The following is a 23549-nucleotide window of genomic DNA, read 5'->3' as shown; positions in this document are numbered from 1 at the left end:
TTAATGAATCATGCATGTTAACATTAATGACTGTTAATAAAGATATTGTTCCTTCCTCGTGCAAATCAAAGACTTAGTACATGATCTGTATCTGCTGGTAAGAAATGGAAAAGCATAGGAATTATTTGGGCTAGGTTCACCTTCAACAGAAACTGACAACCCTGTGTAGGTCATCAGCATCCCCCTCCCCTCCCCAGTTATGTTGAATTTCCATGCAGGATTCAGTGCTGACAGCTTTTGAGAATCTTAAGTGCTTAGAAAATAACAAGTTAGTACATTCTAACTGGAACATGCTCTTGAACCTGCACTGTAGGTGTTTGTAAAGGGATTACATAGTCGAGGTCCGGGTCTGCCTTGTAGGGCCTGTGTTCAGGGCACTACAGCCACAAGTTCTTCACCAAGAAGATCCAGTTGAGATGGTGAATTCAATGGTGCTTACTTTTAGGTGTGGGGTAGAAATAAGCAAAAGGAATTATGGTTCTGTAATGGGGCTGAAGTCAGGTGTGGATCCCCCAGAGAATTCTCTGCCTTTAACCTATGTGTCACACCAGGCAGCTTCGTGTCACACCTTCATAGGGTTCTTTTAGGCTCACCCCAAAATTAATTACCTTGCACAGGTATAGGGAAAGTAAGAGGTCTTCTCATGTTATTGTGCTAATATTAGAGTCTTGGTAAAAATCAAGCACAGTCATGAATGAAAGATACCAAGATAGAATGGAAGCAGCTCTTTACTGTGCCAAGCTAACAATATGGAACAGATGTGTTGGGTGTTCTCTCTTGCCCAGATGTGAAGATCTGTTTTATACTGTTGCTCTAAGGTTTTTCATGGTTCCATTGTGAATATAATTTTTGTTTTCTCTGACTGTAAAAGTGTTGAGAGCTAATTAGTTTGAGGCTTTCCATTCCTTTTGCTGTTTAAATGTATTAGTTAAGCTGGAGGCTTTAGGGTTTGCCCCTCCCCTACAATAAGTTTAACTCTTTTAGGTAGATACAGGATTTGAGGTTTCTGACAACTTCTAATATTTCATTAACTAAGTTGAAATGTTGAGTGTTTAGAAAGCCTGTGTTGGGGCCAATGACAATACATCCAAGTAGAAAATCGGTGTTCTTAACAGTTTTGCCATTTACAGAAGCAGTTTTCCGTGTCACAATTTAAAATACATCTTATGGCACAGTGACTACAGTCTTACTTTAAATGGCACTTTCATAAACAGTTTTGCCTGGAGCATTTTAACAACAAAATTTTAACACATTATTATTTTCTTGTGTTTGGCTTTTATTTCATATCTCACACAATTAATGAATCAAGTATTTTATTATTTCAGTGCTCTTTGCTCCTGGATATCTTTTAGTTTATCTTGATTTTCTTTTTTAAACTTTAGTTTTAGTGTGTGTCTGCCCCCTTTCCTGTTCCTTTTCCTGAGGTCCTCTTTTCATTTCCTTGTTGTTGTTTTTCTCCTATTCATGTTCCCTTTGCCCTCCTTCTGTTTGCATTTGCTTGTAAAACACTCAGATCTTTCTTGAAAGACATGTTAGAGATGCAGCTTTGGGATATAAGACAGATAGGGCTACTTATTTGAAAGGGTAAGTGAACACAGGAACTCCCTAGCCAATCTCTGTGCTTCATATGCTTAATACTGTGCTACAGCTGCTGGTTTTTTTACGAGATACTGCAGAATAGATTTAGTTAAGTCTTGCTAGTGGGGAGCCAAGGGCTACTCTAAAAACTGCCCTTTGCAACAGGGTGCTGACCTGAGTTCTCCCATCCTGTCTCTTGCCAATTACTCCAAGGGAATTCCTGTAGTGGGGGCTTAGTGGTCTAAGTATTCCCATGTATTGCCAGTGTTATGGCTTGTGGGAACACTTGACTTCAGAGACACAGAGAATTCCAATGTTTCCTTGCTCTCACTTGCTCAACCGATGCTATAATGCCAAGGAGAGAGTTAGTAATGCATAAAAAATCTTGAACTTCTTTTCCCTGCCCTCTATTCAGTCCATATCAGTATTAATAGAAGTGGAGCATCCTTTGTGCTTCCTCAGCTTTTTTCCAAGTTTTAATTTCCATTTTCTTTCTTTGAAGCACAGAGAAGAGCAAACATACATAAACAAAACTTCATACTCAAGCCAAAATGCAATAGACACAATTGAATAGTAGTCAGTTAGGAATTTTAAGAGCTTTCCTATGAATATTTAATTACTACATTAACTGAGCAAATAAAGAACATGCTATTAATATTCATACAGTGTTAGCAGTGGTTCAGAGGAATTTAATATGTTTTGTAGTTCATACAGCATCTTGTGTTGTGCAGGCCTTCAAAGAATGCCCACATCTGGAAAGGTAATAACACTACAGGTCTCCCTGGATGCTCCATAATCCTATGAATTAAGGTGTCTGTTCTTCTTTGCATAGCACATTTCCTAGTAAAAAGCTTCAGTTATGTAATGCTGTCAGAACCTTAAGCAACTCTACAAAGAGCTCAGTGTGGTGTCTCCTCCATATTTATTAGTGTACCTGCTTTGTGGCTTTTGGAGAGCAAAGTTTGGGAGGTATTTAACATTTGCTTGGTCTGCTTCTGCTAGAGCCTTAGAAATATTGATCCTCTGAATGACTGAGGAGGTTTGCTGAACAAGAGGTCAAATGCAGAATGTAAAACTGAATTCCTTTGATGTGAGTGATGTGCTTTTCCTGTGTGTGTTAGTTTATTTTTTAAATATAATTTGCAAGTTAATAGATTTTATCTAAGATTAAGAAAAAGAATAATGCTTACTTGCCTGGTAGCTTCCATTTGCTTATTGAAAATAGGAGTGCTCACCCTCTCATGTTGGCTTGCTCTTTAAATTCCTTAATTCCTTATGGCCCTTTTGCCTTCATTTAGTAAGACGCTGGCTTTAAAGATTTTTGCAAGAAGAGCTGCACACATATGAACGAGAAAAATGTTAAAACGCCGTTCTTTTCCCTCTTGTTGGCTTATGAAAAGACATTAATAGATCTTGAATTAAGACTTCATCAGTGGGGCCATACTTCATTCACTTAGAAATCATTACAGCTATTTTTTATTGCATATAGTGATAATTACTCCTTTTGGCAGAGCAGAACTAATCTAATGTACTTTGGCTGCTGAAACTTGTGAAGAGCCAGGAATGAGTTCTGTGTTGAATTGTTAACCCTGACTGTAGAATTCTGTCAGTACCACAGTGGGGTTTTTTCTGATGATAATCTTATCTAGTAATCTGGTGTTAATTAACATACAGGTAGTAAAAAGAAAATAATTGTGACATCCATTAGAATTATAACATGCTGCTATTTTGGTAACCCTCCTTTTGGGATTGTTCTGTCAAAGATGGCATGTGTTGGGGAGCTGTCCAGCCTGGCTTACAGAAAGGAGCTCTTGATATCTGATCCGCTGTATCTCTAAGTAGCTGATTTTCTCCCTTTATTGGATGTGGCTGAAAGAATTGTAAGGAAGCTGGAAGTTTCCTGTGCACACACGCACTGTGCAGGTGCTGATGAAACCCTTGGATCTTTATCTCTAGCTACCATTGCTCTTTTATGTGTGTAGGTTCAAGGTACAGCTTTGGTCTTGCTGCTGCTGTGTACCTTTGCTATGGTCACAGGATCTTGGCTTGGTGAGCAGAGGTGATGGTGCTGTTTTCTCACAGTAGCCAGTTCTGGGATCTCTGTCAAATTCAGACTCAGCAGCATTTGAACAGCATTTTAATGAAGTTTGTGCTGTTACTATCAGCACAGTTGCTGCAACAAATACGGAAACAAGTGAGAAGACAAGAATCTGGAACCCTCAGGGCATGAATCAACTTCTTGAAGGAAATTTTGAGGAGAGAAGTTCTGTTTCAGTGCTTTCTTTCATTGAAACAACTTGCACTTAGCAATCTTGGTGACAGAATGTATAAAAGCAATTACTCCAGTTAAATCCATTATGGAAATGTTCACATTTCTTCTCTTCCTTAACAGGTATAAGTGCAGTATTTTCCTTTTTGCATGTATTCTCAGGAACAGAGTGGAAAAAAATGAGAGATTCCCAGCTAATCTGTTCTCATCATCATTCCAGGAACAGATAGGAAAGGTCAGGAGCTCATGTACTGTAGTAAGCACTGAGGGTGTAGAAAGTGCATTTAAATGTTATGGCAATGGTTTGCTCTTCTGTTCTTCTGACTTCTATTCTTGTATAATTCTGCTTTTCTAAGAACACTAATATACAATGGAAAAATCTCACATATTCACAAACCTGAATATGCTTCCTTGCATGTAATGTCAGTATTTCACAATTAAAAAAACAAAGCAATTGTACCTTCTGAGATGTGTGAATTGAAGCCACGTTTGCTCCTCTCATTGCTTCTTTTATGTAAGTGTTTTGAATGTTTAGCCTTTCCTCAGCTATTTTTGTTATAACATGCTTGCTGTAATGTAAAATGCCATTACTTCTTAGTTTTGCATGTAAGGCTCTTTAAAGACAAGGCAAAGACAAATAGCTGCAGCTGTGTAGTTTAGAGCAGGAACAGGAGGGGAAGATTTCAGGACTTTGTGTGTTTGACATGCCTTCTACAGGAGATAAAGTGGGTTTAGTGAGCAGTGGGCTGAGTCCCTTTTCTATGTTTTTACTCTTTTATCATAGTTTCTACATGATGGTGGCTAGGAGCAACTGGTCTCAGTCCTTATGCAGTTATTGGGAGCCTCCTGAGTGTGTGTGGGGCTAGGAACACAACATGCAGAAAAGCCAGTGAAATGCAGAGATGAAGGGTATTCCATGTCAGCAAAAGTGAGTCACAGTGGAGGGAAAAAACACCTTTCCTGACAGTGAGTGACAGTTATCCAGTCTGGTTTCAATACCCCTTATAGCCTAGCATCTGTTTAGACTGGTTTAGATAGCTGATGCTTCAGTATGCTCCTAGTTGGTCTAAATGCAGTGTGGATGTCTGATCCAGACACAAGGGAGCTGCCAGCTTCCCAGGCTTGTGACTAAATATCTGTGCTTGTGACTCAATCATCATCATAAAAAGGAGGTGGAAGTTGAAACAAATACAAACAGCTTTTTTTCCCCCTTCCCACTATTGGTAATTAAAATAATAAAAAAAAAGTGAATTAGAACTCTGTCTTTCCTGAATACTTGTCATTTCTTGGCCTTTCACTTTTCGCTTGCCTGACTGGTGTTGCTCTGTTGGAATTTCATTAAATGTCTTGTGGCACAATTTGATCTTCAGAGCTCTTTGTGTTGGTTTCTGAACGCCTGTAGAAGTGCTTTTAGTACAAAGGATACATCTAGATACTGAATATTATGGTCTGTACCAAACAGACCTTTATTCCATTGAAGTACTTCAGTGCCAAAAATATATTTTTTGAGAAATACCTCTTAGATTATGGGAATAGAGGTTATATGATTTCCCCCCACCCCTTTTTTCTTTAGCATTTCATCGTTCAGTTCATCAAAGGTCTGGTTTGAGACATCCTTCTTCCCTGTGGGCAGCTTCAGCCCTGCCTGTGCTTTTAGTATCTAATTAGCCATTTCTATTCAGTAGTCTTTGTAAAATATTTCTATGCATTTCTGTCAGTGCACATAACCATGTGTGGAAAAAGCCTTGAATAAATGCTTTTGTGTGAAGTAGCAAATCTTGTGGGAGAAAACAGCATACTATTTTTGTGTGACCTGGTATAATTTGATTTGCCCCCTGTCTTGTGTTTAACGTTCAGAGAAATACAATCCCACTTATATAAACCATACTTGCTTTTTTAAGGTGGTAGACCTACTTTTTTTCCCAAGTTGCTTGTCATTTTAATAAATGCTGTGTTAGTGCCTCTTGCAAATTTACGTTCAATGCAGAGCAGACCAGAGGCCACTAGAGCCTATTCCATAAAACCACAGTGGTTTAGCACAGGAGTTACACCATTTCAGCAGCCTTGAAAATGGTGCATTATGGGTTTGTAGTAGAGAAACATTAGGATACTTGAGAAATGGCTTCATAATCTATAGCTGTTAATATTGAAAAGTGTTTTCAGGCTCCTGAGCCCCTGTCACAGAATCATGGAATGGAGATGGGTTGTGATTTCTGTCCATCTGTCTCTGGTGCTCGATATAGTCTCCTCTCATGATGTGTCTGTGGATCAGCAAGAGAGAAGTTCTATTTCTCACTAGTGTTAACTTTTTTGTGCTCATGGCTTGTACTACCCTACTGCAATATTTTACTGATCTGTGTACTGAGAATTCTGGACTGCTGTCTCCTAATATAGCTGTGTAGTTTAAAAAGGGATGAAAAAATGCATCATTAACTGTTCCAAGGGAATGTTTTTAAGGTTTTTTTTTTATTTTTAAATTAAGAGAAACCATTTCTTGTACTGGAAGACAATGTTTGCTGTGGAGGAGACTCTTAGTGAGGTTTAGCTCTCCTTGCATCTCTGAAAACTGGGTACCCAGCTGCTCTAATGATCTCTCTTGTGGTGTGCTGAACTGTAATGTTTTCTTTTGAAAAAGAAACACAATAATGCAGTAGGTTTCCAAATATCCTGAGGACTGTACTTAATAATGAGAGACTGCAGAGTGATGGTGCTTTTTTCTTACTGCCAGCAAGGAAGGTTGTCTTTTATAGAACTTCTTAGATTTTAGCAGTATGCTCTTTTTTAATTTGGAGGCTTCTCTTACTAATCTTTACATCTTCATACAATAACCACAGTGATAAAAACCAGAGGCAAACTGTTTCTTTAGAAGATTGCAGTATAAAGTTTTTGAGATAATTCTAAAAGTTTTCTGGGTAATATAATCAAAACTTTTCTGAAACATTAGTGACATATAACAAGGGGTTTTTAAAGAGTTTTTTCCCATATATTGTACTGCAAAATGCATTCATTTAAATATGAACATGCTTTTGGTTCTAGTAATTTTGCAGCTTTATCCTTGTAGCTGCTGTGGTTAGCTTAATAGTAAGTAATAAGAATTTAATTTTCATTTTACAAAAGAGAAAACTGATGGATATGGAATGATTATAGGGCCAACTCCAACTCACTAAGCAGTCTTTGAAGTTGCAGGGTGTTAGATTGTGGTGTCAGGATACCTCTCCTGCTGAAGGCACTGCCTGGCACACACTCGGTGATGATGTGTTCCCAGCTCAAGCACAGGCAGATTTGACAGATGCTTACCATGTGGTTTCTAGAGCCTACAAGATGTGTTATGTGCTATATGGCTATTGAATATTAGATCATAATTAGGTTAAACCTGCTTAACATCATGATACATGCTAATGAATTAGTATTTAAAAAAAAAAAAAAGAGGGGCAGAGGAAGACAGGCAATTAGATTCTTCCTTGGTCTCACTGTAGAATATTCCAAAGAATTTGATTTACTACTTAGAGTGTTGGTGCTTTAATATTTCCTTGAAAACATGTGAGCTTGTAATTTCTTGTAATATGCTTTCAATCTCCTCAGATATATTTCACAGTAATAATAATTTAAACAAAAGGCTGATGGCAGAAAATTGCCTCTAAAATTAAAGGAATTTGAAATAACTAATAAATCCTGTTGGAAAAATGCTGCCATCTTTATCTTTTATTGTAGGAGATGTCTTAAGAATAGTTGGAGAGGTTTTGCTGAAGGAAGAGGGCATCTTGTTTGTGAAAAACTGCTGATCCCTTAAATAGTTCTTTTAGCTATATTAAGAAGCTAAATGCAACTCACTAAAATGCTCTTTAGCGAATCTAGGTCAGATTTTAGGCCCATGACAGCTCCTGTCTCTCTCTTAACTTCTTGTTCCCTTTAGAGGTAAACAATTTAATGCAGCTGTAAGCTTTCTTTTCACTGGGAGACTTCAGCACTAACTAATACAAGCTCAAAACTTAGGTTTCAAAAAGGCAGCTGAGTTTTCCAGTGGGAATCATATCTGTCAGTGGTTTTGAGAATTTTGATGTAAGAAGATAGATGGGTATTCAAGTTGAATCAGTATTGTGCATTGGATGAACCTAGTGGTTATTGGTAGCTTTTATGAAAAATAATAAAAAATCTGGGGAAAAATACAGCAGAAAACAATAATAATGTTGTATGTGCCATCTTGTTTTTAAAGCTCATTTTAAAGACCTCATTTTCTGATTCTTTCTGCCACTGTGATGGAGGAGGATGCACATATGTTGAACATCTGTTGGCCTTGCAACATTGCAATTTTGACTTCAAAATTATAATCGTTGCAAAACTAGATAAGCTTGCCACGTTGACTAAGCAAGCTAGACTAATTCTTAAAGTTCCGCTTGGCATAAATGCAGCATTGCCCTTGAGCAGCTCAGTGTGTATCCCAGGATGACTGCCCCGTGTGAGCTGGGAAGTGCATGCTGCAGAGGCCCTTCAGAAAGGGGAGAAAGGTGGAGGCTGCAGGTCCACCCAGCATAGCTGGGAATCCTTAATGTTGATGAGGCCCTGGTCAGTCACAGGAGCTTTCCTGGCAGCTTTGGGTTGCACAGGGATGGTTTCTGTCATGCTTTGTAAGGAGTTTGTTGGCTGCCCTGATGTCCACAGCCATTGACTGGAGCTGTCTGCTCTTGTAGCATCTCTTGTTGATCAGCGCTTTCATATGTGTGCCCTTGCTGTAATTCTGGTCTATCAGGTGCTCTGCTGTTCCTGTGTCTCACTGGGTTGTTCTGTAAAATGTGAAGTAGGTCTGCCTGTTGAATTGGTACAGCTGTGACATTCAATACTAAAAATACTGCTTTGATCAAAACAGGAAGTTGTAATATACAGCAACTCTATAATCCATCCTATTATGAGTGATCCTCATAAATCCACTAAAACATGCAGAACTCTGTTGTAATATTGAGTTGCTGTGTCAGTACTTCTAAAATGCATATTCAAAGCATGGTGCAGGGTCCTTTGAAATACTGCTGCTTATAAATATTGTATTTGCTTTTCAACTGTGGCTCATAAGGTTACAACAGCATCCTTATGAAGCCGATGTCCTCACAAGGTGCTAGTACCTCATGGAGCTAATTGTTATCAAGAGTGCATATTGCCCTTTTTAGCTATCCCTCTGAAGTTACTGATGCTCTTGACAGTTACTGTCTTTTGGCCTGGTAAGGTCTGGCAAACAAAATAATCCACAGGAAAATACATTAAAAGCCTTTTAAGGAGATCATTGTGGCAAAGGCTTTATTCTTTTTCAGACTCAGATGATCATTGATGCATGTGGATAACTTAAAGAGAAATAGCCTTTGATTCAGTACAGAATTCAAGGTGGTCTGAGGTCTTAAATCTCTGCTAGGTAAATCTAAATGACTTCACTGCAAGCTTCATCTGCTCCTGTATGCCAGATGGAGAATATGTATTCATGAAGTCTTTGTGTGTGGAAACAGTGCACATGCATTCCTTAAACATTCAAACTAGAATTTAACAGATTAAATGATTGATTTATACATGAATAATAACTTTAACATGTTAATATACTTTTTTTAAGGTAACTTAGCTGTTTTGGTCTGTGCTGTCTGTAGGGAGCTGAAAAGTAAGTCTGTCTTTAGACTATTATGTATCTAGTAGCACATTGTTACATTTTTTAATGTAAAAAGAGAGAAAATTGTTCCTGTTTACAAAGTATCTACTCAGAATTTGGTTAATTATTTTGAGTCTGAAGAGAATTCAGTTTGTGGATGTATTAGGACCAGTGAAGGATCAGATCATAGTGGAAGTGCTGACAGAACTAATTGTACTGGTTAATTATATAGTGTGCTTGTGACCTAAGTGAGCATGTATATTGCTAATTTACACACTTGACACTTAGCATTTCTATTTTCTCTCCCCTAGTTTCTCTGCTTGAAGAATATAAGAACCTTTCTTTCGGCATGTTGTGAAATCTTTGGAATGAAGAAAAGTGAACTTTTTGAAGCATTTGATTTGTTTGATGTGAGAGATTTTGGAAAGGTAAGGATGCTCTTGATTGTATCACAAGTAACACCTGTGTTCTGCTTCTTGCCCATAGAAGACTTTTCTGGTAGCTGTGATATAGAAGCTGTGTCTAATGGATGGGCATTTGTTATGAAAAAATAGTGGGGAAGAATTAAGAAAGCAGAAAAAGTAGGCTTGTATTGGTGGGGCTAAAAAAGGGCAGAGAAAAATACTTGGCAGGAAAGTTCTGAGCATGTGAAAAGCCAAGATAAATGGTTTGAAAGATGCTGACTTAAAGGGAAATGAAATGGAGGAAGATAACAAGCTGTGGGCAAGAGCTCTGGTGAAATCACTTGGGCATAACCCGTGTGGATTCAGAAACCCCGGGCCTGTACATTGTGAGCCCATGTGGCACAGAACACGTTTCTGTAGTCTCAGGTGCTTGAAATTCACTCAGATAATTTGCCCTTGTACAATTATTTTTTGACAATTGTTTTTTTCCTAACCAGCTGTAAAGCTCGGACACAGCTATGATAGGTTAATGTGACTATTCTCATTTACACAGTATATTTACAGTATATTCTCTAAGTCTGACTACTTATTCTACATTCTTTCCAGTCTGTTGTTCAGCCTCCCACATATCTGTTTGATCTGTCATTGCAAACATGTTTAGTTCAACTTCAGTTTCTGCTTTTGAGTCATAGTATCGTTACCTTAATTTCACAGGAAAATGTCTAAAAATTACCTGAAGTAGCACTAAAAATAGTTATTTATTCAAATTTAGTGTTATCTTAAGCATTATTGCTTTTTTTAAGAGATCAAAATTTTACTATCTGATTTTTATGCACTGGTCTTTTTATAAGTAGCCATAGAAGTAAAGATGATGTATGGGTGCAAGAATGAATCAGGGCTGCAATATGATTGTTTGAAATGGCTCAGTGACCATCATTAACCAAAATATCTAATTATTTTTCTCAATCTTTGTCTGGTTTTCAGTCCTTTGAGCATTAAATTAGGTAATCTGGTAATTCCACCCGTTCTTCGGTTTTGCTGAACATTTTGTTCTCATAAATCATATTTAAGACGAAGCTTTTTGTTAAAGTATGGTCCTTTTGTATAAATTTGGCTCATTAAAAATGAGATTTTTTTGTTTTGATTGTGCAAGTAACGAAGGAATTTAAAGTAGTTGGATTTTATTTTTTTGTGTGTGCTAGCAATGTCCTATTTAAGGTATTTAAGTCAGATATCTAATGCTTGATTCAAATCTTTGATACCTATGCCTAAGGAATTTTTGTCATATTGCATGTTATAATTGCTTGCTGAAAGTTTCTCATTTTGTGCTATGTAAAGATATCATGTTTTAATGCAGTGTAGTTTTAAAAAAAAAGATTTTACGGTACAAATTATTCTTGCTGCATCACTGAATACCCCGCAAAAAAAGTTTCTGAATTAATGGCGAATTTAACCCAAAAATGTTTCTGGTACCCTTGATATGTAATTTTAACAGAATTTATTTTGGAATATGATTTTACGCAAGTAGAGTAACTGGTTAAAAAACCCCCCTGTATTTAATCCATGTTACTTAGTATTTAATTGCTCTGCCCAAAGTCAACTTGAATGTAGAGACATGGATTCTTTTACTGTTTGCGGCCGCCATACAGCACAAATAGTCTAATTATCCCTGGAACTTGTCTTCCAGTTTTAGTGCATCCAGGCAATGACTTCTGTAGTCTAGGTCACCTTTCTTGGAAAGCTATCAGGTGAAACTGCAGTGACAAATTTGAGAGGTGCTGCTGTGTGCAATTCTGTCATGAGATGAGCTCTGTGTGGGAGCAGCTGCTTGAGCACAGGTGGAGATTCTGAGTTGAACAGGGCTGTGCAGCCCTTGCTGTGGTTGTGCTGGGCAGCTTTTGGGTGCCTGATGGCTGTGCTGCTCAGCTGCTGCCTTTGGGTGCTTGTGTGGAAACTTGCCACACACAAGTGGAGCTTGGCACAGGCAGTGTTTAGAAGGGCTGAGCTGTTTTATAACCTGGGCAAATGAGTACATAGTGAACTTCTGAAGGGGGCTGTGAGCTTCAGGCCATCTATGGAAGTGGAAGGAAAAATGACAACTGTATTCAATTAATAAAATTGCAAGTAAAGACAAGGTATGCTGAGCTATTTGTGTACCTTTAAGTGTATTGTTAGCAGAAAATATCTTGAAGTGGCATGAGATTTCAACTCCATGTCCAACAATGTGCTTACTACTTTGGAAATTCTGGTTGTTTGTAACAGTGGTGAGAATAGTAAACTGTATTTTTCAAATTGTTCTTTGCTTTTCACTTTGCTTTGAACTTTCTCCTTCATTATATTTTCCTGGGAATAACAACTGCAATACAGCTGTACATCTCCAACTTCCTTGAACAGAAGTTGTATGTATGCAAAAAGCCAAAAAAATAGTGCTGCAGCTTTTTCCTGCTACTGCAATCAAGTCATCCTGCCATTTCTGAAAAAGTTCTTTGAACTGCTCTCTCTAAAGGTGTGCAAAATATGAATGATCTTAAAATGATTAGAGGTGTAAACAAAGAGAGGAGTATGGTTTTTAAACTCTTGTTCAAATAGGTGATGAGTGTGTGCATTACCTTTTATGCATTTGAATGTACTGGAATGTCTTCAGGTGTCTTAGTTCTGGTGAGATATAAATAAACTGTTGCTGAAGTGACTCTGTAGCCCTTATCTGGGACTTCTACATGTTTCAGATCAGTTTATAAAGAAATTACTATTGAATTTTTTATCTTAAGATGGGATGTTTTGTTTAGTATGACAGACTTCAGTGGCTATTTAAACACGCCTAGTGGAGGGAACAATAGGAATGCGTCAGCTGTAAATGAACGAAATGCCTTCAAGGAAGTAAGGTTGAAGGGGACAAATAAGGTGAGAGACCTGGTGAGGACAGCTGTATTTTTTAAAAGTATTCTGATATTTTTCAATGCTTTAAAGAAAATGGCAGACAAACCCAGAGCATTGTAGAAGTAGCAGCTGTATCCTGCCAATATAGTCATAAGACTTTTAACAGCCTTTTGAAATAGTGGTTACAAAATGTTGTAATGGTGAAATTTGCACTTAGGAGTTAGAGGTAAATGAGCTTTTTCCAGATGCTTTGACATAGCGTATGGAAATTCTGCTTGAACTTTGTGCTCCACTTCTCAGAGACTTTGATCTCTCACTGATTAGAGAAAAAGAAGGGTGTATGTGGAGTGGATGGGAATCAGAGGTGAAGCTGAAGTAGCAACATGTAAATAGCTAAAGAATAGGCTAACAAATGGAAGCGGGTAACCTCATGTGTTTTTAATATGTACGTTCTGTATGAATATTGATATTAGCTGTTATGAGTTTTCTTCTTGTTTCACACATAACAGCACAGTTTCTTATTTTTACACTGACTGTGGCTGAAAAAAGAGAGGCTACGTTACACAGGAGTAGGAAGGTTCTTTAAATCGTGCTTTTAAAAACTATGTATAGCTTGATTTTCTTGCAGTTCTGCGGTATTCACCCATTCCCACTCATTCATCTTTCTATCAGTAAATTTCAGTGTTACTGCATTAAGTTCCTGACAGAGCATGAAATGCTCTCCCACACACTGGAGGTGCCAGACAGTGTTTTCATTCTGAATTCCATGCTGGAGAGTCATTTTTCACTACCTCAGGGTTGTCAGGTTCTTCCTTTCTACCTGAGTGCCAGAATAAGCAAATACTGTTGGTACTTGTTCTTTCAGCTCGGAGCCCTGCACACTGCTCCAGCAGCTGCCTTTGTTGCTTGGTGCACCACAACAAATTGTTGCTATCCCTATTCTCTGAAGGAAGTTTGTAACTAATGTGTTGCAGAAATGGGAATCTGAGGATTAGGTTGTTGATGTCAACAGATGCTCCCTGGATTCAGAGAGCTGTGTTTGGGGTCCTTTGGGGGCGAATGTGTCCAGCAAGTGTCAGAAAAACACCTTTTGTGTGTGCTTTAAAATTTCCTAAAGAATGTGTAGCTGAGCATGAAGTGTTTTCATGATGTAACTGATCTAATATGAACATAGCAATCCCCCTTGTAGGGATCCTGCATTAGATGTCCAGCAATAATGTACAATATTCAATTGTGATTTTAAAAAGACAAACAAGGAGATCAAATATCAAGTGCCACCAATGAAATAAGTACCTAATTGTTTAAAAGCATATAACAGTGCCTAGTGTAGCTCACTCTGGTGACACTTAAAAGGCTGCTTTATGTAAAAGCAAACAACTGCTGTGAAAATATTGAGTTGCATATACTCGAGTCACATAGTTGGTGATCATTTTAGTCACTCCCTTACTGCAAAGGAAATCTGGGCAATGATGCAGGGGAAAGTCATTCTGATGTTGAGAATCCTGGTGTATTAGTATTCCCTCAGGTTTAATGGATTCCAGGAAGATTGGACAGATGTGCGTGAGATACACACACCAAAAACAACATAACAAAAGGCAACTGTTATTATAAAAATTGTATATCCTTCCAGGAAAAGTGTCTAAAAAATCTTCAATAAAACTGAAACAGTTGTGATTATCTGCAGTTGCTTCATGTTTTGTTTGCTGAGTTTAATCAGTGGGACAATAAAGCAAAATATGCTCACTTTTAGCTCGTAGAGTTGTATTAAAACTGCAGAACATGCCAAAACATTACAGTATATTTCTGTAAAGATATTAAAATGAAGAAAGATATTGATCTGGTAGAAACAAGCCTATCATTAAATGCAGAGCTCTGTATCTTCATTGTCTGAGCTCTTTTAGTTGTAAAATCAACTACAAAAAAAAAGTTTTAGTGGTTTGCTCAAGTAGCTAGCTTGGTTTCAGGAGTAGCATTTCAGTGAGATGGACTGGTTTGGGATAAATGACACTTGAACTTCTCCAAGTTGTACTTCTGCATGTGGAGGAAGGAAGAAACTGAATAAAGGGAAAGGTTCTCCATGGAGATGCTTTGGACAAAATGTACAAGAAGATAGTAGCCTGTTACAAAACTGCTGAAATGCTTGGGACGTAGGGTCCTTTTTGTTAGTTATCTCTGCTGTTTGTGTAGAAATAAAAGTCAAGCACTTAGTAGCCTCCCTAAAAGGATCCTTTAAATGGTAAAAAAATCACTTCCAGCCCCAAAGAACATAAATTATGGTTTTGGGCAAAGCATTGAGGTAGGCAAAAAAGTAGAGTGAGTCATGGTACAGCTTATGAACCACCTTTTTGTAATGTCCCTGAAAACTTGCAGAGATGGTTTGCCATGGTGTAACCAGGGAAACTATTACCAATGCTAGATAAATTTAGTGTCCTAAATTGTAACACTTTGTTGCAGTGATCATTGCCAGGTAGTCTGCAAATGTCTAAGCATATAACTTCAATAAACCTAATAGCATTAGCAAGAGCTTATAGCTTTTGCATGAGCGTATGTATTTAGGCCAGAATATTTCAGGATTATGGTCTTGCATGTTTCTGTTCTAGAGTACTTGTGGACTATCACCTCACTGATCTTTCAAAATGGATTTTTATTAATTTCTTTCAGGTCTGTCATAACTTTTCAAGTTGCAATGTTGGCTTCCAATTGATGAAAAGGGTAACAATAATGTTTGGGTTTGACCATGTAACAAAGCATTGAAAGCAGCACAAATATGTGATCGTTAATGAAAAAATCTAATCCAAGGGAGTGCTTGGGATATTTCTCTTCTATAATGTAGTTCTGTTAGTTTTTCAGCAAATGTTAGAAAGCCAAGGTTAACAAGGAACTGTTAATATGAGAGAATAAAGCTGAGTTTCTGTGCTCATTTCTTTGTTTGTAAGGCAATCTTGTCCAAGTGTTATCTGTCTGATTGACCTATCTTGAGGACACTGAACACATAACATGGAATTCTGCTAGTGTACATTTCATTTTGAGGTGAAAGAAGTTTTTGAGGAAGAGGAGAGTTGAAGCATGAGTAGCTTTAACAGGTTGTAAGACTTAAATCTTCTCACACATTTGTTTATACAAATGTTTTTAAACCTTATTAATTCCCTGTAGTGCTTGTAATACAAGCATTTAAGTAACCAGAAGGTGGTGAAACTGACATCTAAACCCAGGCTTCCTGAATTTACAAATACTGGTCTAAATAACAATAATATGAACTACAAATAAAACCAGAAGGTAATAAAGGAGAGATTTGCAAAGGAAGTTCATATCAACTTTGAAGAGGTTTGTGTGTGTATTTTCTTCAGTGATAGTGAAATTGTTCACTGCCAAAGAAGGGTAGGAAACGTTTTTGTCTTGAAATAAGAAGGTCATGTTCAAGATACATTAGGATGCTTATTCAAAAGCAGTAGTAGAGTGGGCACCCCATTTAAAATGGGAAATGATTTTGTGTGGGATCTAAATAAAAGGTATTCTGTCTCTTTTTGGGTTATCCTTGAAGGGGTTTGATTATATCAAGCTTAGCTGAATTACTGTGGTGCTGGTGAACTCTTCTTTGCTAATGTTGAGTGTGGTTCCTCTGTGCCTGGCCTTTTGTCTGAGCAAAAGCTGACTCAAGCAGCCCTGTGAATTACCTAGAATACAGTTTTGCACTCTTCCCTGCTTTTCTTATTGTTTCCTGCAGTTCACTTTGCATGTTAGGTGACTGTATCTTGATAAAATTGAAGATAAGGAGGCAGAGAAGTGCAAACAAATGAAAATGGTGTTGAAAACTGATCAACGTGAAACATTTATCAATACCCCTGTTTCTTGCCAAATGTCTTTCGTTGTATGCATTAATGAAGACAACAGTAGTTCAATTGGCTTGATATATTACTATGCATAGTTATAAAATAATACATTTTATTACTTTCATTGCTCCATTCTACCAGGAAGAAGTTAGAGAATTACAAAGTAAAATTGCTAAATTTGGTTTTTTGTGCCTCCTTTTTTTTTTTTTTTTTTTTTTGTTGGAATGATTTGAAATATGAAAGATGCCTCCTAACCGTTTTCTCTCCCCTCTGCCTTTCTTCCTGCCATCTCTTCTGTGTCGTGAGTTTCAAAGATGATTGAAGGGTGTCTGTGCTAAACCTCCACCAGAGTGATTGGGCTACTCTTGAACTCTACCTCGGAGGCACAAATTGGCAGCTAGGGGGATGTGGTTTAAACCATCACCTAGGCAGTGATGTGATTTCCTCTGAAGAGTTAGGTGTGTGGAGCATTCTCCAAGAGGAGCTGCTGCTGACATCCTGGGCCACACCTGGGAGGTGTTCCTGTGCTGGGGGAAAGCCAGGCAGACCAGGATTTCTCAGTCTGCAGAGATCCCTCTCTTCCTGCAGGCAGGGGGGCAACTGCCTTCAGCTCTGTATGGTTGGGAGGTCTGTGGAAAGCAGGAGTGCACTTGAGTGAAAAGTTCAGTAGTTGCTCCTTGTTTCTTTTTTAGTATGAAAGGCTCAGGATTTGTTTAACCTGGAGTATGATCTGGTCATTAGATGGCTTGTAAATTTATTCACTGCTTTTTCTGTCCAACTTCAGTAGAAAGTGAAAGCTTCAGTGAATGGTTTGCAGCAGGAAACACAGTTTGAGTATTTCATAAAGAGGAAATAGGTATGAATTAATGAGAAGTGTTTGGAAACTGTGTTGGAGGTGGTGACAGGGCTAGAGAAGTGTTTGCTAATCAAGAATTGTGTTTTCTGGTTCTTAATTCTGACACAATAATTGTGATATGGATAAATGTCAGCTGCACATGCCTTTGAAAAGCATGGATACTTGAATAGATGGGTAATGGAAAAATATGTGAGAAGAGTGTATTGCAATTTATTTGTTTATCAATCTGAAAAGCTTACATTGTATTTTATTAGATCACAAAGACTATCTTGCTAGGAAAATTAATGCATCTTTCTAGGTAAACACTGAAACATTTGGGGAAATGGCTTTTTCTTTTTGTCAAAATGTATTATAGCAGAAATGTGGAATCATAGGTTTTGGGTCTTAGATGTTGTTTATGAAACTTTGATCTATGAAATGAGATTTATTTGGAGAAGTTCTATTAAAAGGTTGTTTGCATTTTTCTGGCTTTCTTCATGAGATTTTGAAGGTGAAACATTGGTAATGGAACACTGAGGATTTAATTTCCAAACCAACAATTCAACAACTAAATCATTCAGTGTAAAATATTATGATGGATCTATTAGCTGATAAACTTGGCAGTGTGTTTAGAAACAGTTGTAAATAATGACAGTTGCTAAGTAGAAAGTAATATTACAGAGGAAATAAAAGTACTGGCAAATAAAACTATTAGCAAAAGTGAAATTAAATGGCACACTTTAGCTACTGCTAACCTACAAGTAAATAAGGCCTTGGGCTTCAATCAGAGTCTTGAAACTGTGATATGACAGCATGGGTCTCTAGAACAGCCTGTGAAGAGCCTTAGGTAATGATGTGTAATGCAGCACGATGCTGAAGGGGCTGACAAAAGGATATTGCTTGGATTTTTGGAATGTACTATTCTGAGCATATTTTCATACACAAATTTTAACTTTAATATGATACAACTCTAATTTGGCAATTTTATATAAGTTTGAGTAGGTTGCATTTAGGTCTTCAACTGGATCCCATTTTAGGTCTTCAACTGTTCCCATTTCTGGAAATATGTAAGGAACAGTTCGCAGAATTACTTTGGAAAAGCCAACTGAGGGCTAGTTCACATAAGTAAAATTTATTCCCCAAGTCAACTTGAAGTTGCTGTAAGGTTTAAGGTGTTTTTAAAGTAGAACTAATTTGAGCAAAACTCCATCAGTGACATTGTGGAAGCACATAATGTGTGTTTCTTACAGTGGGTAATTGATTCGAGCTGCATATTTTAGTGTACTATGTAATCCATTTTTTTAACCAGAATACGTAGATTACTTGAGGGAGGGTTTACTGCCTGTGCCCCTAAAGAACAGTAGAGCAAAAAATTGAATGTAGGTCACCAGTGGGATGGGGAGCTTTATATGAATTCCCATCAGCCTTTACTGTTTTCCAAAACTCACAGCACAGTTTAAACAGATGCTGTTGACTGCACAGTGACTCAGTAGGGCATAATGTAGCTTTTTCCTCCCCCAGTGATAGACAAAAATAGAATGATTTTCCTGAGTGGTATGAGGCATAGCCCCAGCTGTGTGCTCTCTGACTGTTGGACCTGAATATACCTTGGGAGTTGTGTCCGGGCTCGGGGAGATAAGTAGGAGGTGGCAGAAGCCATGGAGAATAAAACATGGCATGAGGAAGGGACACAATGCTAAGCTTGTGGCAGGCCTCTCCAAGCAGTTGACTTAACTTGTCTACATATTATCACTATCAAAGTCCTGATAAGGGGTTGTAGTTGCCATGCAGTGGAATGCTCCCCTGTGATGTATTCATGCCTTCAAAAGCTGCAGAACAAGGAGTAAGACCTAATTTCTTAATATTTATTTTACCTTTGAGTTTTCTTTCAAATGCTTTCCTCACTTAAACAGCTATTAATTTATCATCTGAAACGAGTGGCTAGCCAACTTAGCAGTGCACACTTTTAAGATTATTTACTTGGCTGTTGCAATTTCTTATGATTTTATCATATATTTTGGTCACCACCAGCTTGTTTGAAAAGTACTATATATATACGCACACACGTAAACATCTGTTGAGATTTAAGCACTTGTGTATATGGCAGCCTCTTGTAGAACTTATTTGCTCTACTAAATATTGTTGAGTGATGTAGTTCTGGTTTTATTTTGAGACTGAGTTTAAGTGTTTTGATTTGGGGAGGACCTCCCTTAGGGTTTTTCAGCTAACTAAAAGGAAAGTTGAGACCAACTGAGTACCTTAAAGAGTGGTTGGACACAGTCTGTGATCTGTGAGAAACAATCTGGGTACTAGTAGACAAGCTTCATTAGCAATCTTGAAGTTCAATTAACTCACTGAAGTTAATGAAAGTCCTTAAACCACCTGATTAGAAATGTCATCATACCATTTTCAAAGTGGTGAGGTCTACATTTTTGTATATGCTAACTTGGAGGCTGGATATAAGACGGTTTTTCTCAGTTGCATATTTTGTGGCAAAAACATGTTTGTTAAAAGCATGATCACACAATATTAGAAAACAAACAGGTTTTTCCTGGCCAAATTAGTACAAAGCTGCTTTAAATTAGGATAAATATTTTTATTTTTATTAATATTACTAACACATTTTATCATGTTGTTTTGTCATGGAAGAAGTGAATTCTAGACCAGACAACTGATATAAAATTCTCAATACTATCTCTTATTCTATGGACATTTCCTTATAAAATTAAGGAAATGGCCATGTAAATTAAGGAAATTGGAATATGAATTAATCTTGTTTTCAAACCATAGGGAATAGAGTAGTTCTCCTATATCTAGCAAACATCTAGCCAAAAGTTAAAGAACTTGAATGCTAGGAACTTGAGCATAACATATACTTTGATTTTTGAACTTTTACAAAGTAATTCACATTTACGTTTTGGGGTTTTTTTGATGAAGGCTTGCCACCCACAACTGGGTGGCATGAATTTGGAATCTGTAGGAGTCACAACCAAACTGATTTTAAATCTTGCCTTTGTGTGTATTATTAATTAGATTAACCATGCTGATGCTGGATACAGCATCATGGGAGTGCATGAGAATATTTCTATTCAAATTGTGGGGCTTTTAGGTAATTGCTTATGTCTGTTTCTCTTGTGGAAGTGACTAATCCACCTGTGTCTTGAACAGTCTGCTAAATACTAGAACAAGGTGCCACTTTCAGACTTCAGGTTAACAAAGCCACAACCACAGCAAGTAGCAGAGTGCTCTGACCACGTGCTCTGGGCAGCAGAACTGCTGCTTTCCTTCTTCCATACTTGCTGCTTGGTGCTGCCCTGTGCTCACCCTTGCCTGACACCCAAAGAAAGCTATCTGATTATTCCTACTTAGGCTTTCATCACCTAATGTTTAAACTAATTTTCTGTGATTAGTTACTATTTACTCTTCATCACTGCCTTGTCTCCTTTGCCTTTCTCATCACTCTGCTCTGCAGTCTCCTCTACCTCCTCATCCCTGCAGTGCTTCTTGGGTCTTTTCCATTCATACATTTCAGATTTGGAGTTTTGTTTTGTCTCGGTTTTGCTAGAAGACTGGTCCTGTTGTTCCTGTGCTTATTTAAACACATCTTTAGATTTTTCTGCATAGCAGAGAAGTACCCCCTACTCATCAGTGGGAGAACTATGGCTCTATTGAAATTCCTGCAATTCTTTAGAACCTGAATATGAGAGTCTCTTCCTTAATTTCTGTTTTCTAAAGAAGAAATATTCAATTTGGTTTCATTGGCTTCCTCTGGCATTTGATTCAGAGCATATTTTTGTATGTTCTCACTGTACATTTTGTATTTTGATGTTGTCTTGCATCACCAAAAGTCAGGAAAAGAGTTCTTAGCACTGATATTTTGAAGTTTTATTTTCTTTGTCTAAGCAAAACTTCCCTTCCGCCCCCACCCCCCCCCAAAGATGCAGTTGTGAGAAGGAAAGTAGAATTTTGACAGTAGTTGTTCAGTAAAATTACTTTAGGATTTACAAGCCATAAGATACTCTCATTTATTTGGAATCTGTCAAAAGGAGGTTTTAACTAAGCTGTATATTTTATTTAGAACCATATTTTCTTGAAGAAAGTTTATATTAAGCAGTAGTCATTTTGTAGTGCAACAGACAAGTGTTTTGGCAAGGTTATTCATGTTACTGTCTATACTTCATGTATTGTTCTGTAATGTATTTTGATCAATATGTGCATATATGAACGCTGGGATATCTCAAGAAATCAGACATGTGGACCTATACCAGATTTACTTTTTCTGAAAGTCTCAGAGCTCATTTATCAAATTCCAAGATGAAGTTAACGGAGTTCACATTTAAAACTGAAATAAAGAACATTGAGAGGAGGGCTTGGATTTCTATTTCTTATCAAATCAGTACTCAGAAATGTGACTAAAAAATACATGGGGTGTTGGAATCCAAAAAACAAGGCTTGTGTCAGAAAAAACAAGGTGGTAAAAATATTTGAGCAATAGCACCTTTTAGAAGCCTGGATTATGAACTCCAGAAGCTGATCAAGATCTTGCAAGAGTGAATGCTACGTGGAAAACAGCAAGAGTCTTGTGCCAATACGCAGCTCTAGGCTGACCCAAAAAATGCCAGGCAAGGCAGGAAAATGCAGTGTGCTCTATTGTGTGTTCATGCTTTTATGGGGCATTTCTGCTTGTGTGTTTTTGCAGAAGCAGAGACTCAGGGTCTGAGCTGTCTAAGGCATAGAAAGGTCTGAAAGCTGGGTCTTCATCTCCTACTGTTGATGTAGATGTAGGGAGTTTGTCAGGATGTTTCTGGCTATGACTACATGAAAAGATGTCTCCTCTAGGAAAGTGAGCACAAGTTACTGAGCATAGACTTCTTTCTCCTTAGATACATTTTTCTGGGAGTCATGCAAGATGCTTTATTGCATTACTCTATTGAGAATGAAAACCTAAAAAGCTGAATTATTTTCCAAGTGGTTGTGCAGAAATGGAAAATGAATACAGATGCTGGTTTAGAGGCAGTTGTTTTCAGAAGCATTTGAGAGAAAGTATATTTTGTAAAGTAAAAATAATATAGGCTCATGGAGAAATTGAGGCACTTTCTATGCTAATTCATGAGATCATTTGGAAAAAAAAAATCAGTCCTCTAATACAATGAAAAATATGAAGCCTGTAATCTAAATTTACTGGCACGAACTCTTCTGCTCTTTTTGTGCACATTGAAAACAGTTTGCTCAGGCAGTGCAATTGGTTGCTTTGGTAGGTATGGTACCAGAGTAATGACTGCTTCTTTGCTTGTTTGCAAGTGTAGAACTCTGGCTATGAAGGGGAATTCACTAAATTTGTTTTGTAGTGCAAGGTAAAATGTTAAAAGCCAAGTCAGCACTCTCAAGCACGTTGTGACCTTGTACCTTGGTTTCAAAGCTGTTTGGCTGGAAGGAAAGAATCCATCTGACAGGATGCCTCAGACCTTAGGATGGCTTTAAACTGATCCATCTTAGTTCACTTGGCAGACTCAAGTCATAAGGGAAAAAAGCGCCCTTTCTGTGCAGCCTCTCATAGGCAGAGGAGCCCTGAACTAGAGAATCCCATCAGAAGCTGTTTTTCTTGCCTGTTGGATCTTAGTGAGCTGTAGTAGGAGTTGTTCTGAAGATGCGTGGTGCATGTTCCGAGTGTCACAGATAGTGAGAAACCAGAGTACATCAGTAATCAAAAATCCACTGAAAACTTGTCCAGCGGTAGTCTGGCCTCTTTGTTCTATACTAATTTTACTTTTGACCAACAACTAGACCTTCATCTTGATAGAAAATCAATAATTACCATTTGTTGGTATTCAGGTCTTAAGGGCATTTCTCCATAGGCAACAGTGTAAAAGTATTGGATGAGGGTGGTTTTTATGGCTGTATTATCCTTGAACAGCAGTAATTTAAAGTTTCCAAAAGCTAAATGTAAATCTAGACTGTGTCTTGTCCTCATTCAGACACCTGACAAAGTCTCTGTTGTGTGTGCTCTGCATGGGATACCTCAGCTACAGCAACAAGCCAACAGCGTTAATGCAGCTCGCAAAGTTTCTATGTTGATATTTTTGTTCCTATTGGTGGAAAATATGGATCATCTCTTTAGCAAATTACCATGGAG

General features: G+C 37.7%; 1 protein-coding gene across 1 annotated transcript in view; it reads left to right on the top strand.

The window, feature by feature from the left end:
- Nucleotides 1–23549, top strand: part of VAV3 (vav guanine nucleotide exchange factor 3) — a 149337-nt gene that overhangs the window by 18546 nt on the left and 107242 nt on the right. The window contains exon 2 of the mRNA XM_041420770.1: nt 9782–9898. Coding sequence (XP_041276704.1) covers nt 9782–9898 — 117 coding nt within the window. The remainder of the gene's footprint in view (nt 1–9781; nt 9899–23549) is intronic.

The sequence above is a fragment of the Onychostruthus taczanowskii genome, unplaced genomic scaffold (assembly GCF_017590055.1).
Source record: "Onychostruthus taczanowskii isolate IOZ18803 unplaced genomic scaffold, ASM1759005v1 scaffold65, whole genome shotgun sequence".
NCBI classification, from domain to species: Eukaryota; Metazoa; Chordata; class Aves; order Passeriformes; family Passeridae; genus Onychostruthus; species Onychostruthus taczanowskii.
The sequence above is the reverse complement of the archived record's forward strand: the minus strand, read 5'-3'. Positions and strand labels throughout refer to the sequence as shown.